Source organism: Bubalus kerabau, chromosome 4 (assembly GCF_029407905.1).
Source record: "Bubalus kerabau isolate K-KA32 ecotype Philippines breed swamp buffalo chromosome 4, PCC_UOA_SB_1v2, whole genome shotgun sequence".
Classification (NCBI taxonomy): domain Eukaryota; kingdom Metazoa; phylum Chordata; class Mammalia; order Artiodactyla; family Bovidae; genus Bubalus; species Bubalus kerabau.
Genome location: NC_073627.1, coordinates 104354973 through 104368448, shown reverse-complemented (window position 1 = coordinate 104368448; position 13476 = coordinate 104354973). Strand labels below are relative to the sequence as shown.

Here is a 13476-nt window from a genome sequence, read left to right as displayed (position 1 = left end):
AAGTAGCATTGCAGGGTTGGTTTTTTTTTTTTTTTTTAATCCTGTTTCCCCATAAATAGGCCTAAAACAAACTAATGAGTTTACAGTATTATTTTGAATAATATTAAAGGAATGTCTTGTATGTATACATACATGTATATACATTGTGCCTAGTCACTCAGTCGTGTCGGATTCTTTGCGACCCCATGGACTATAGCCCAAGCTCCTCTGTCCATGGGAATTCTCCAGGCAGGAATACTGGTGTGGGTTGCCATGCCCTCCTCCAGGGGATCCTCCCAACTCAGGGATTGAACCCAGGTCTCCCGCATTGCAGGCGGATTCTTTACTGTCTGAGCCACCAGAGAAGCCCGTGTATGTATGTACATATAATGTATTCTAATCAGATCAGATCAGTCGCTCAGTCGTGTCCGACTCTTTGTGACCCCATGAATCGCAGCACGCCAGGCCTCCCTGTCTATCACCAACTCCTGGAGTTCACTGAGACTCACGTCCATCGAGTCAGTGATGCCATCAAGCCATCTCATCCTCTGTCGTCCCCTTCTCCTCCTACCCCCAATCCCTCCCAACATCAGAGTCTTTTCCAATGAGTCAACTCTTCGCATGAGGTGGCCAAAGTACTGGAGTTTCAGCTTGAGCATCATTCCTTCCAAAGAAATCCCAGGGCTGATCTCTTTCAGAATGGACTGGTTGGATCTCCTTGCAGTCCAAGGGACTCTCAAGAGTCTTCTCCAACACCCACAGTTCAAAGGCATCCATTCTTTGGCACTCAGCCTTCTTCACAGTCCAACTCTCACATCCATACATGACCACAGGAAAAACCATAGCCTTGACTAGACGAACCTTTGTTGGCAAAGTAATGTCTCTGCTTTTGAATATGCTATCTAGGTTGGTCATAACTTTCCTTCCAAGGAGTGAGCGTCTTTTAATTTCATGGCTGCAGTCACCATCTGCAGTGATTTTGGAGCCCAGAAAAATAAAGTCTGACACTGTTTCCACTGTTTCCCCATCTATTTCCCATGAAGTGGTGGGACTGGATGCCATGATCTTCATTTTCTGAATGTTGAGCTTTAAGCCAACTTTTTCACTCTCCACTTTCACTTTCATCAAGAAGCTTTTGAGTATTCTAATACATATAATAATATTCACATATTACATAAGATTATCAAAATATTATATAATAAACATACTAATAAATAATTATTCTGAATATTGTGGGTTTATCTGAGGCCTCCACAGTAATCTCTCTCCTGGTGCCATGGAATTGCTGAGAGGTAAAAGTTCTTCCAAATTACCGCCGAGTTGTTTTTGTTGTTTAAAGAAGCTAACCATAAACCTGGTTTGAGATTCTGCCTGAAGCAGTTTTCCTGTCAGCTTATTTGCTCCATGGCAGCTGACTGAGATACCAGAGGAGATATTCTGGCAGAAGGTGGGTGGCCCTGAGATTCTGGCTATTCTTAAAAGGCCTCACAATCATAAAAACAGAAACAAGATAAATGCAGTCTTTTGTTTGTTTGTTTGTTTAATTTAGGTCACTGCTTAGATTTCAGTGATCTCCCAAGCAATGGAATTAGAAACTTTATCAGGATTCCTAAGTTGTGACTGACAGATGATAATTATAGTTGAACTTGCCTGTTAGGCGCCTCTCCATGAAGGCCAGGGCAAGCAGCAAGATTAAATCTGTGAAAGAACCACTGTGAGCGCCCACTGTGCAGCAGTAGTACATACTGTTGCCCAAAGCAAAGTTTTTGATTAAGTCACATCCTCAGAAAGCTCTGTCACAGGACATAGACCAGAGCTTTTTTGGAGTCAGAAAGACAAATTTATACTCTTGCTTTTCTGCTGATCTTCAACAAGTTGTTTCTTTCTTTCTTTGTTTAGAACATATATTTTTATTTCTCTCTTATCTAACAGTCCTGTTTTTGGGAACCTGATTTCTTTCATTTTGGATTTCTAACACTCTTGAGGGCAGGGGATTCTCAGTGTGTGGTCTACAGAATTCTGGGGGTTTCTGAGACATATTCAGGAAGACTTCAGAATCAAACTAATTTTCATATTAATACTGAGATACTATTTAATTTTTTATCCTCTGCTTATATTTGTACATGGGCATTACACTCTGCATTGCCATGCAATTAAAATTTTAAAAAAGTTGTAAATGCATAATTTCAACAAGTTGTTTAACTCAGTTTTCTCATGTGTAAAATGAGAATGATATACCTCTTTTGAGAGTCACTAGGAGAAATGAAAGAGTGTATGTAAAGTTTAAGATATATGGCAGTAATGGGAGTGCAAGAAATCATAAATTATATTACACCAGGGGAGTATTTGCCTCACTTCTTCTTGTATGGTACTTTTTAATGCTTCTTTTGATTTTACTAGTAAATTATTCCCTACAGTGCTATATCTGCATTACTTCTCTGGGTTTAGGGAAGCGTGGAGATAAAGAATTACTCATATCTTCTCAAATCATTTGTAGTATAAAAGAAATTCTTGGTTGTTTTTCTAGAACATGGAAGTCCCAGCAGTAAGTAGGCAACATGCCACCCTTCTTTTCAACACAGCCCTGGAACAAGGCAAGTGGGACCTGTGTCGACACATGATTCGATTTCTGAAAGCCATCGGCTCTGGGGAATGTGAGACGCCCCCATCCACACCTACAGCTCAGGTTAGTTGAAGCATTGCATGGCTTTGCCAGGCCACACACCATGTGGCATCTTCCTCTGACCATACTGCACCTTGTGTGTAATCACAGGAACCCAGCTCAAGTGGTGGTGGATTTGAGTTCTTCAGGAATCGAAGCATCAGTTTATCCCAGTCAGCGGACAGTGTTCCTGCTAGTAAATTCGGCTTACAGAAAACACTAAGTATGCCATCTGGTCCTTCTGGAAAAAGGTAAAAGAATGAAGAACTGTTCCTGCTTTTAGGGAATTCTATAACACATTGCATTTCAGAGTATTTGTAAAATTGGATTTTAGGAAAAAACTATTTGATCCGATTGCAATTCCTTTTTACGTTCCCAAAAGGCTTCCCTTTTTTCTTTCTCCTAAATTCACTTCTTTATTCTTTGTAGTGTTTTTGCCCTTTGTACTAGAATAGGTCTCGATGTGCCCATTCTAAATGTGACTAACATTAAATTACCTCTGATAATAGAGGACCAGAATAAAAAGGAAGAGAGATCTGCAAATAATTCAAAAGCCTTCTTACAGTCAACAGTTTTCCCATTCTTTCCCAGTGTACCTTTTGACATTTTAGTCCTCATGTACTGGACTCTCTTGTGACTCTTTTGAGTGGAGAAGTCATTAAACAGTTCGTGCCAAAAAGTGTATCCTGGAGTCTGAAACCTGCATTATATGTAGATGGGTTAATATGCCCTGAAGGGTAGCTCTGAACTCATGCTGAACATTGTAAAATTGATTTTCCTGTTTTGTGAGGTCCTTGCTTTCCTTCCTCTGTTGTTATGTGGTCTTGGCTCTTGGTTTCTTTCTCTCCCCAATCCTTTCTTTTATATTCCGTGTGTACTCTTACTACAGCGCCTGACACAGAAGGAGAGCTTCCTGAACATTTTTATTGCGATGTTTTACAGCTTTTTCTTATCAGAGCCATTAATACACCTGCATTCCCAACACACACTCAGACACACACATACCCAGACACACACACACCATAAACAAGTTAAATGCAACTGTGAAAGACTATAAAACAATTGCCAGGCAAACAGGAGCTACTCACCTATACCCTGAATGTAAATGGTGTTTAATATATACTAAGTGCTCACTGCTCGCCAGGCACAATTCAAACATTTCCGTGTATAGGTCTTTCAGTAACAGCTCCATATGGGTAAATATACTGTTATTAGCCACATTATACAGGTGAAAAACAGAGGCCCAGAAAAATAAACTTGCTTTATATTCACAAAACTGTGTGGCAGAGCCAAGTTCAGAATGCAGGTAGTCCTGCTCCAGTACTGCCCTCTCTGAAGGCACCCCATCACCCCAGTACCAAACCAGTTGCAACACACCAGTTCATAGGAATAAGGGGTAATAGACGATATTTAGTCATTCATTTTTTTAAATGTTGTTTTTCCTTATGTGTCTGTATAACTCACATTAAGAGACTACATTTCACTTTGCTTCTCTTTAGTCTCCTTGATCTGATCTCCTTTCCTCTTTTCATTGGTCTTTTCAAATACAGTGTTTATTTGCTTCCTTTCTTTACTTTATCCAGTCACTATCCTCTTCCTCATTTGGCTTTGTCAGTCTCCTTTTTGTTTTCTATTCTGTACTTTTATTTTACACACATGTGTAAGAGGCTACTTACTGTGTTCCAGCTATTGTTCAACAGGTGTGCTATCGCAGGGAGAAGCTCTGATATTTGATCTTCCTCTTCCCTCAAATCTCCTACCTCCTTGTCAGCATTTTCAGTGCTACTTCATAAGAAGAATGTGAAGCTTGTTCCATAGCTTACTTGTGTTCCCACTTACAGATGGAGCAAAGACAGTGACTGTGCTGAGAACATGTATATTGATATGATGCTCTGGAGACATGCTCGGCGTCTCTTGGAAGAAGTTCGGCTAAAGGATCTCGGCTGCTTTGCAGCCCAGTTGGGCTTTGAACTCATTAGCTGGCTGTGCAAGGAGCGTGCCCGTGCTGCCCGAGTAGACAACTTCGTGTTGGCCCTGAAGAGGCTCCACAAAGATTTCCTTTGGCCACTTCCCATCATCCCAGCTTCTTCTGTCAGTTCTCCTTTCAAAAATGGAAAATACCGAACAGGTAATACAGGCTTTGTGTTACTTATACAAAAATTGTATTTGCTCCAAATGTTTAGACTTTTTTCTGTTAGTTGATATTCAAGGAAGTCTTTTCATTCCAAGCTTAGATAAAAGCTGACTTTTTGTAGATCATTTGGAACATCCACCATTTGACTAAGGATGTAAATAGAAGTAGATCATGTGTCTCTTGGTCTTATGACTTTGAAGTTTAATTTATAAATCCAACCAACTGTTTTCTCAGATTATCAGCAGGTTGAGCATTGACTGAGTATAGAAGCTACCACACTTTTTTTTTTTTGTAGGAAGTTTCCTGCGATGCAATTCCTGGGTCAGGAAAAGCTCCTGGAGAAGGGAACGGCTACCCACTCCAGTATTATGGCCTGGAGAATTCCATGAACTATATATAGTACATGGGGTCGCAAAGAGTTGGACACAGCTGAGCGACTTGCACTTTCTCTTTGGCATTGGTTAGTCACAGATATCAAAATAAGCTAAATTGTGACTTACCTGACAGGATTCATTCCAGAGAAATGGTAAAAATATGTCTTTGAGAGCTTGGGCCATCTTCTAAATTAGGAGAGGGCAAAGTGAACTGTATTTTGGTAAAAAAAAATTTTTAGGTTTTTTAGTTCAGGTTGTAATCATTATTACTTATGAAAATTCAAACAAAACCCTTTTTATTATGGCATTTGGAAGTTTCATGTTGTCTTAAAACCAAGGAAAATCATTTAAGGATGAATAAGGTTTTGCCTAGTTTCTAGTAAGTTAGGTAATGATAGAAGATGACTGCTGGGTGGCATTATCTAGTCAGTGCATTCTGTTCCAGTCCAATCTCCCTGGTTCATGGATGGGTGATGTGGTGTAGGGACATTAATTGGCTTTGAACTTTCCGTATTTGGGGTTGGTTGAGGAAGAGAAGCTGAAAGAACTGAATTGGAAATGGTAATGTGTGCACCTTTAATTCCCTTTTTGTGTGTGTGTTTCCAACTTGCAGTGGGAGAGCAGCTGTTAAAGTCACAGTCAACTGACCCATTTTTAAACCTCGAAATAGATGCTGGCGTCTCTAATGTCCAACGAAGTCAGAGCTGGCTCGGCAACATTGGTCCTGCTCATCAAGAAATAGACACAGCCTCATCTCACGGGCCACAGATGCAAGATGCCTTCCTGTCACCTTTATCTAATAAAGGTGGATATCATTTTAAATCCTAGCTCCTCATTAGTTTCTTTGGAGGAAAGTTTATATGCCGTATGTAGCATTTCAGAGAGAGCTTCACTCATTTCAAGATGTGTCCTTGAGAATTAGCATTAGTATCTGCTGGACAGGTGAATAGATACTAGCACAAGGCCAAAATAACTTTGGTTATACTTTGCCGTGTTTATTTTACATAAATGAAACAGGTAAAACCTCACTACAGCTAAACACTAATAAATGAACCTTTGTAATCAATTTTGATGATACAGAAACACGAACTTTGAACCTCAAGTAAGCAAAACTTTATCCATGTATAAAGAATTCCTTTCTTCTCATAGGTGGACCTGTATTGTAAAAAATTGTTACCAGTTATCTTCTGTTTTTTATTTCAGCTGTAAAAAATAATGGGCAAAATTTTTTTATCTTGTAAATTCCTGCATGATACCCTTAATTTTGCATCTCAGCCTTCAAACCTAAGATTACTGTCTGACCCTTTACCAAAAAAATGTGCATCTTCTGCAGTTATAGTAATGGGTGAATTACAAACTGAAGCAGCTCGAAAGGGGTTTATGTTGTCTAGGTTTATGTAAGAGCTGAAGCAGCAGTTGGTCTGATGCTGCGGCTTCAATTGCAGATCCGCCTGATGCTTGACTATCAGTGTGTGCTCACTGCTGCCTGAGCTGCTTCTGTGCAGGGAGGCGTAGAAGCCATGGCTGCTGTTATTGTAGCAGAGTACATGTCAAATCTACTGCTTTAAGGATTTTTAAGTATATAGTTCATTTACATTCTTAGGCAACCAACCTGCAAAACTTTTACGTTGCAAAAGCAAAAGTTTATACCCATTAAAGAAAAGTCTCCATCTCTCCCTCCCCCAACTCCGGGCAACTACATTCTATTTTCTGTCCCTGTGTAATTGTCTTTTCGTGTCTGGCTTATTTCACTTAGATAATGTTCTCAAAGTTCATCCTTGTTGTAGCATGCATGGGAATCTCCTTCCTTTTTGCGGTTTGGCAATATTCTATTGTGTGTTCAAAGCACATTTTGTCTATCCATTCATCAGTGGCCACTTGCATTGCTTCCACCTTTTGGTTATTGTGAATTACGTTGCAAAGAACGGGGGACTACTGTGAATATGGGAAGTCTCTTTGAGACCGTTTTCAACTCTTCTGGGGAGTGTCAGCTCATGTGGTATTTCTATTTTCAACTTTTTCCTCATAGCAGCAGCCCCACTTTACTTCTTATCAACACTGGCAGGGATTCCAGTTTTGCCACATCCTCGCCAACACTTCTTTGATGATTTTGTTAATAGTAGCATCCTAATGGACCTGAGGTGGCATCATTGCTTTTCTTCAGAAAACCTTTTAAAGAGATCATTTCAAACATATTTTAAAAGGAGAAATAATACTATAATGGGCACCTTCCCTCCAACCCCCACTTCATTTATTACCAACTCATGAATAAACTTCTCCTTCCTGTATTATTGAACTAAATCTAAGATATGATATGTTTTATTTGTGAATATTTCAGTATATATTTCTAAAAGAACTTTTTTTGAAAATAATGTCACATCTCTCTAAAAATTTAACAGTAACTCCTTAATACCATCAAATATCCAGTAAGTATTCAAATTCCAGCTGTTTTACAATGTCATAATATTTTTGCAGTTTAAAACAAAGTGAGAGTCACTCAGTCGTGTCTGACTCTTTGCAATCCCATGGACTATACAGTCCATGGAATTCTCCAGGCCAGAATACTAGAGTGGGTAGCCATTCCCTTCTCCAGAGGATCTCTCCACCCCAGGGATCGACCCCAGGTCTCCCACATTGCAGGTGGATTCTTTACTAGCTGAGCCACGAGGGAAGCCCAAGAATACTTTGAATCAAGATCCAAGTAAGATTCATACACAGTGATTATGTTTCTTAAATTCCACTTTTAGTGCTTGTTCCCCTTCCCCATCTCTTTTTTTCTTCTTGCAGTTTATTCATTGAAGAGACTTGCTTCTGTGGATTTTCTCAATGACTGGATTTTAGTTGATTGCACCTTCATGGTTTAAACAGTTTCTGTATTTCTTGTAGATTGGTGATTGAATCTAAAGACTTGATTGGGAATCCTCTGGTGGTCCGTTGGTTAGGACTCTGTATTCTCACTGCCTCAAGGACCTAGAAACTAAAATCGCATAAGCTGTGTGGCACCTCCCTCCCCCCAAAAAAGACTTGAACAAATTGTAGCTAGGTTTGTTGTTGTTTCCAGAGGTGGGCAAGACTGCTTAATAGGTAGTAGTGTATTTTTCTTTTCATGGCACATAATGCCTGGTTACCTCTCTGATGATTTTTTTTTTTTTTAACATCTTCTACTATTTAATGTAACATGGGAATTTTAGTAGTGAATTTAATGTTTTGGTCTCAAAATCCTAAAGAGGAAGCAACATCTGAGAGAGAGCTAATATTTTTAATTGAAGGAAAACATACATTAAGCTAGTTTGTGACTTTTGACAATTCTTCATCAGGTGATGAATGCAGTATTGGTTCAGCCACGGACTTGACTGAAAGTAGCTCCATGGTGGATGGAGACTGGACAATGGTGGATGAAAATTTCTCCACACTCAGTCTAACCCAGTCAGAGCTGGAGCATATCTCCATGGAGTTGGCGAGTAAAGGGCCTCACAAATCCCAGGTCCAGCTTCGGTGAGTTTCTCAACATTTTGGAAGCAGAGAATGCCTCCTCAGGGTGTTTGGGCAAATTGGGTATCATAGGCTGCTTTCCCAATAACAACTGCCCTTCTCTTCATCCGTAGATCCTTCCTAGCATCAGTCACTGTGTTTCTGCTTCTGTATATAGGTATTTGCTGCACATCTTCATGGAGGCAGGATGTCTGGACTGGTGCATTGTTATAGGCCTGATTCTTAGAGAATCCTCAATAATCAACCAGATTTTGGTTATTATACAGTCTTCAGAGGTAGATGGAGAGATGTTACACAACATAAAGACAGGGCTGCATGCTGTGGACCGATGGGCCTCCACAGATTGGTAAGTTATTAGGCTCATTACCTTGACTGTCCTCTGGTGACTCCTCCTCTTTCACATTAGGGCTTATTTCTGGTTCATTTATTTGGAGATTTATAGGTTGTTTGAAATAAAAATTCCTTTTGTATATTCATTTTTAAGAGTAATTTCTTTAGTTACCATTTTAGACCCAGTTATTTTAAATGAGTCATATTCATTGTTGTCAGTGGATGTGTGTCACTGAGGACTAATACAGTACATATGACCTTAGAACCAGGGTGGAACTTGATGTTTCTAGTTCTGTGGAATTGAAGATGATAACCTAAAAACAAGTAAAAATTTAAGGTCTGTGTGAGTTGAACATTCCATAGCAGTTACTGACAAGCCCAAAATAAGAATAGTGAGTGAAAGTGGAAGAGCCTGTAATCTACCCCCTTTGTCACCAGTTACCTGTGGCTTTGGGGTTTCCCTCACTTGGGTCTAGTCTTCCTTAATTGGCAAATTCATTTGGGTTAAATGTTCTCTGAAGGTCCTGTTTTTCAAGTCTGAAAATCCTATTAATGGTGTTTATGATTATAGAATATGCTTTTTAATTGCAATACTGGATAAAGAATATCCATCTTTGCTGTCTGTGTTCACACTGAGGTTACGTGTAGCCCCCTCCATGGGGGCCTTTTAGAAAGGCATCTAAAAGCCTTTCCCTTCCTACTACCTCTGTGCCTCCTCCTGTACCCCATAATCTTTATCACTGACTCTGCTGTATCAATGCTTAGAATCTATCCATAACATGCTATGGAGCCTTTTGAATGTTGCTGATAAGAGCCAATTTCCTTTTTTTTTCCTGCATAGTCCTGGATATAAGCCATTTTTAAACATCATTAAGCCACACCTGCAGAAGCTTAGTGAGATAACAGAAGAGCAGGTCCAGCCTGAAGCCTTCCAGCCGATGACTGTGGGTAAGACTCCTGAACAGACTAGCCCCCGGGCAGAGGAGAACAGGAGCTCCTTGGGCCATGGAAGCATCCCCCAGGGCGAAGTCGGAGGTAGCAGTTTGGTCAGCCGGAAAGAAGAGGACACAACGCGAGCAGAGGAAGAGGAACCTTTTCAAGATGGGACTTACGACTGTTCTGTGTCCTAACAACAGTGAGTACCATCACCACGGGCAGTATTAATTAGCATCAGCATGCAACTGAGGACACTGTGACCTAGTTGGAAAATTTAACCAGGGAGAGAACACAGCTTAGAGACTCTGGTAAGGTATTATTAAATTTTAACTTTTTCCTCTATGAAATCTTGAGTCCGTAAAAATGTGATATCAAAAAAAAGATCATCTTTCATAAAAGTTTTTTTTTAAGCTGCAGTGGGAAGTTGTACAGAATATTGTACAGATGTACATGCGAACATTTTGGTTTTCTTAAAGATTGGTAGCTCTTAAACCACAGGGATTGTTTTGCCCCAGATGAGCTTACTTTTTCACTACTTAAAGCTTCCTATGTTTTCTGGTTCAGCGTGTGTTCCGGACTGCTTTTTAAAAATAAATGCTAAGGTGCTTGCTGTAGCTCATCAAGTACTTGAGCTACCTGTATGCCCCCTGGATCAAGAGCACTGGACTCCCTAGTTGGGCCTCTGAATAGATGCCTGCCCCGGTAGAACAGGCACCTGTCAGATGCTCCTCTTCTAGCCTCTTAATCCCGGTCCTCAATTGATGGAAGCTATTTACCTGTGTCAGCGTGCCTGCTTTTTGTCTAGCTTGGTTCTTACTAGGTGAGTGTAGGCAGAGGCCTGAGGAGTTCTTATCAATTATGCTATTAGATACCACTAAACTATTTTGTATCAAAGAATCGTATCTTTTTGTGAATAATTTTGTGTACATATACTCAAAGGCACTGTTCCTATTTTTAGGGCTTGTACTATAATTTGTAAGGTTTTATGCTGGATTCTGCATGGCTATAGATACTCACTCTTAGAACAAAGACAGGGCTTGCTCTTCTTTCCAGATATAAGCACTCTTCATAAAGGAAGACAGATTTATTGGCTTGGTCATAAGGTAACAGAGATGGTCACACTGATCATGAAATGAAACAGGTTTTGTGCAAATTAATGTAGTTTCTTATTTATTGCTTTTGTAAATTGAATAAAAATGAACTCTATGTAAATAGACTGCTGAATCCTGTATTATCACGGCTACTAAAAATTAGTATGTAAAGAATGCATTCTTCATCATAACTTCTTAAATATTTTATGTATTTCTAGATACAACTTAAATTTTAGTTTTCATACATTATGAAAACACAATTGCAGACTCAGTTGCTTCAGACTAAACACATATCCACTGTATGTATATCAATTACCTTATAACAGTATTAATTTAGATAGCTTGTTTGTACTGTGCAATTTGAACAAAGGAATGCAATGTTATTTTTTACAAAAACAAACTTATTTTTATAGTAACAACGTATTTGATGTGGACCAAATTCATACCACTATGTAAAACAGCCTCTCCTCTCATAGTGCAATTACAGTTTAGAAATAAAACTTGGTCCTCTATCCTTCCTTTTTAAAATTAATGGCTAGATTTAGTTGTCCTAGCCAGGTTTCCTTTGAAGGGAAACTCAAATTTGAAAAATGCTTTGTTCAAAAGTCATCAATGGTTTTAAATTACTGATTTTGATAATTTACTATCACTTTTCACATTACAAGTGCAATACTTTCACATACTAAAACTCCTGAATAGGTGGAATATGTGATTACTGGTACCTGGCCCTTCTGGTGCTACGTTTATTTAAGCCTTTGTTTTAAACCACCTTTCCCTGAATCTTAAGATAGAAAATGTTTCCCATGTGAGTCCATGCAGCCCAGCAAGAAACTGAAGCAATTCTTCTGTCCTAGTCCATTATGAGAAGAACTAGCATTACTTTTGTGTTTGGTGTATTTAGTCAATAAAAACGATTCACCATTGTAAACAGCCATGTTTACAGATATCCTCATGTGCTGCTGGGTTCATTTTGCACTCTTAAAAGCAGGGCACCATTAAGTTAACTGTATTCCTATGGTTAATGCCATGACCGAAACCTTTCTTGTATAAAATACTTGTTTTGCAACCAACAGATATAGGTGGCCCCAAGGCAAAAAGATTGGCAGCTTTACAGAAAAACTTTTCTTTGCTAGTTTGTTATACACTTTAATTTTTTAAATCATATTTTAATTTTGCCTTGTTTGGATCACGTATTTGACTGTTTAAGCCATATTTAACCAATGAATTTAAATATTCAATATAACTATTTGAAGTTTAAATTATTTGCTGATACCAAAACAAGAAGTTATTTGGGGGTAGAGTCAACCTTTGCTTGTAATTAAAAGTTGCTGCTACTTCTGTAATGTGTATTTTTTTTTTTTAACTTGGTAAAGGGCAATAAAACCATTACATGAACTTTTTGTTTATTCATCAAGCTAACAGCAAAAAGTGTATGTATTAAAAGTCATATTTCATTATATAATTCCACCTTTTAGAATTTTCCTTATAACTAGAAATTTATATTTAAAATGTAGATGGGTATGCCATTTTATGGATATATTTCTTTACTCATCAGTTGAGGGACATTTGGGAGGAATTCAACTCGGACACTGATATGCAGGTTTCTGTGTGGACATTAAGTTTTCAGTTCTCTTTAGGAGTGGAAACGTTGGGTTATGGGAACTGGTTACTTTGGGGGGTGGGGGGCGGCAGGGAATGCTTAACTGTATTACAAAGTGCCTGTACCACTTTAAAAGAAAAAAACATTCCACTAGTAGTGGATGAGGGTTCAAGTTTCTGTTGTCAACATTTGGTTTTGTATTTTTGGTTGTAGCCATCTGAGTTATGTATGAAGTCGTATCTTATGGTTTAGATTTACATTTCCCTGATGGCTAGCATCTTTTCACATATGATTATTAGCCATTCATATCTCTTTGGAGAAAACAGTATTCCCATTCTTTGCCCACTTCACACATGGCTCATTTATTGTTGATTTGCAAGAGTTCTTTATATAGTCTATAGACAGTTTTGCAAATATTTTTTCATTCTGAGGGCTTTTCACTTTCATGATACTGTCTTTTGAGACATAAAGTTTTTCGTTTTGGTCAAGTCCCCAACTTTTTCTTTGGTTCCTTGAGCTTCTGGGTGTTATATCCAAGAAACCATTTCCGAATCCTAGGTTATGAAGATTTATGCTTATGTTTTTTTGTTTTATATTTTAGCACCTACATTTAGGTCTTTGATCCATTTTGAGTTAATTTTTGTATATGGTATGAAGAGGTCTAACTTTGTTCTTTTGTATGTGACTACTCAGTTGTTATAATTTACTGAAAAGTTCACCATTTACTGAAAAGATTTTTTTCCTTTTGAATTGTTGAGAATCAACTGACTACAAATGAATGGGTTCATTTCTGGAACTGTCAGTTGTATTACATTGGTTTCCGGGTCTTTCCCTGGTGCCAGTACTACATTGTTTTGATTACTGTTGCTACTTAGGAG

The 13476-nt window shown here is 38.7% G+C and overlaps 1 protein-coding gene across 8 annotated transcripts in view; it reads left to right on the top strand.

Moving 5' to 3' along the window:
- The window catches only part of RIC1 (RIC1 homolog, RAB6A GEF complex partner 1), a 141773-nt gene extending 129380 nt beyond the window's left edge, over positions 1-12393 (top strand). For 7 of the 8 annotated variants that reach the window (XM_055578138.1, XM_055578137.1, XM_055578136.1 and 4 more), the window contains 7 exons: positions 2507-2665; positions 2753-2892; positions 4483-4769; positions 5763-5954; positions 8467-8644; positions 8799-8987; positions 9813-12393. In XM_055578138.1, coding sequence (XP_055434113.1) covers positions 2507-2665; positions 2753-2892; positions 4483-4769; positions 5763-5954; positions 8467-8644; positions 8799-8987; positions 9813-10101 — 1434 coding nt within the window. In that variant the 3' untranslated portion in view covers positions 10102-12393. The remainder of the gene's footprint in view (positions 1-2506; positions 2666-2752; positions 2893-4482; positions 4770-5762; positions 5955-8466; positions 8645-8798; positions 8988-9812) is intronic. The other variant, XM_055578140.1, reaches the window with a different exon arrangement.
- The last annotated feature ends 1083 nt before the right edge of the window (positions 12394-13476 follow it).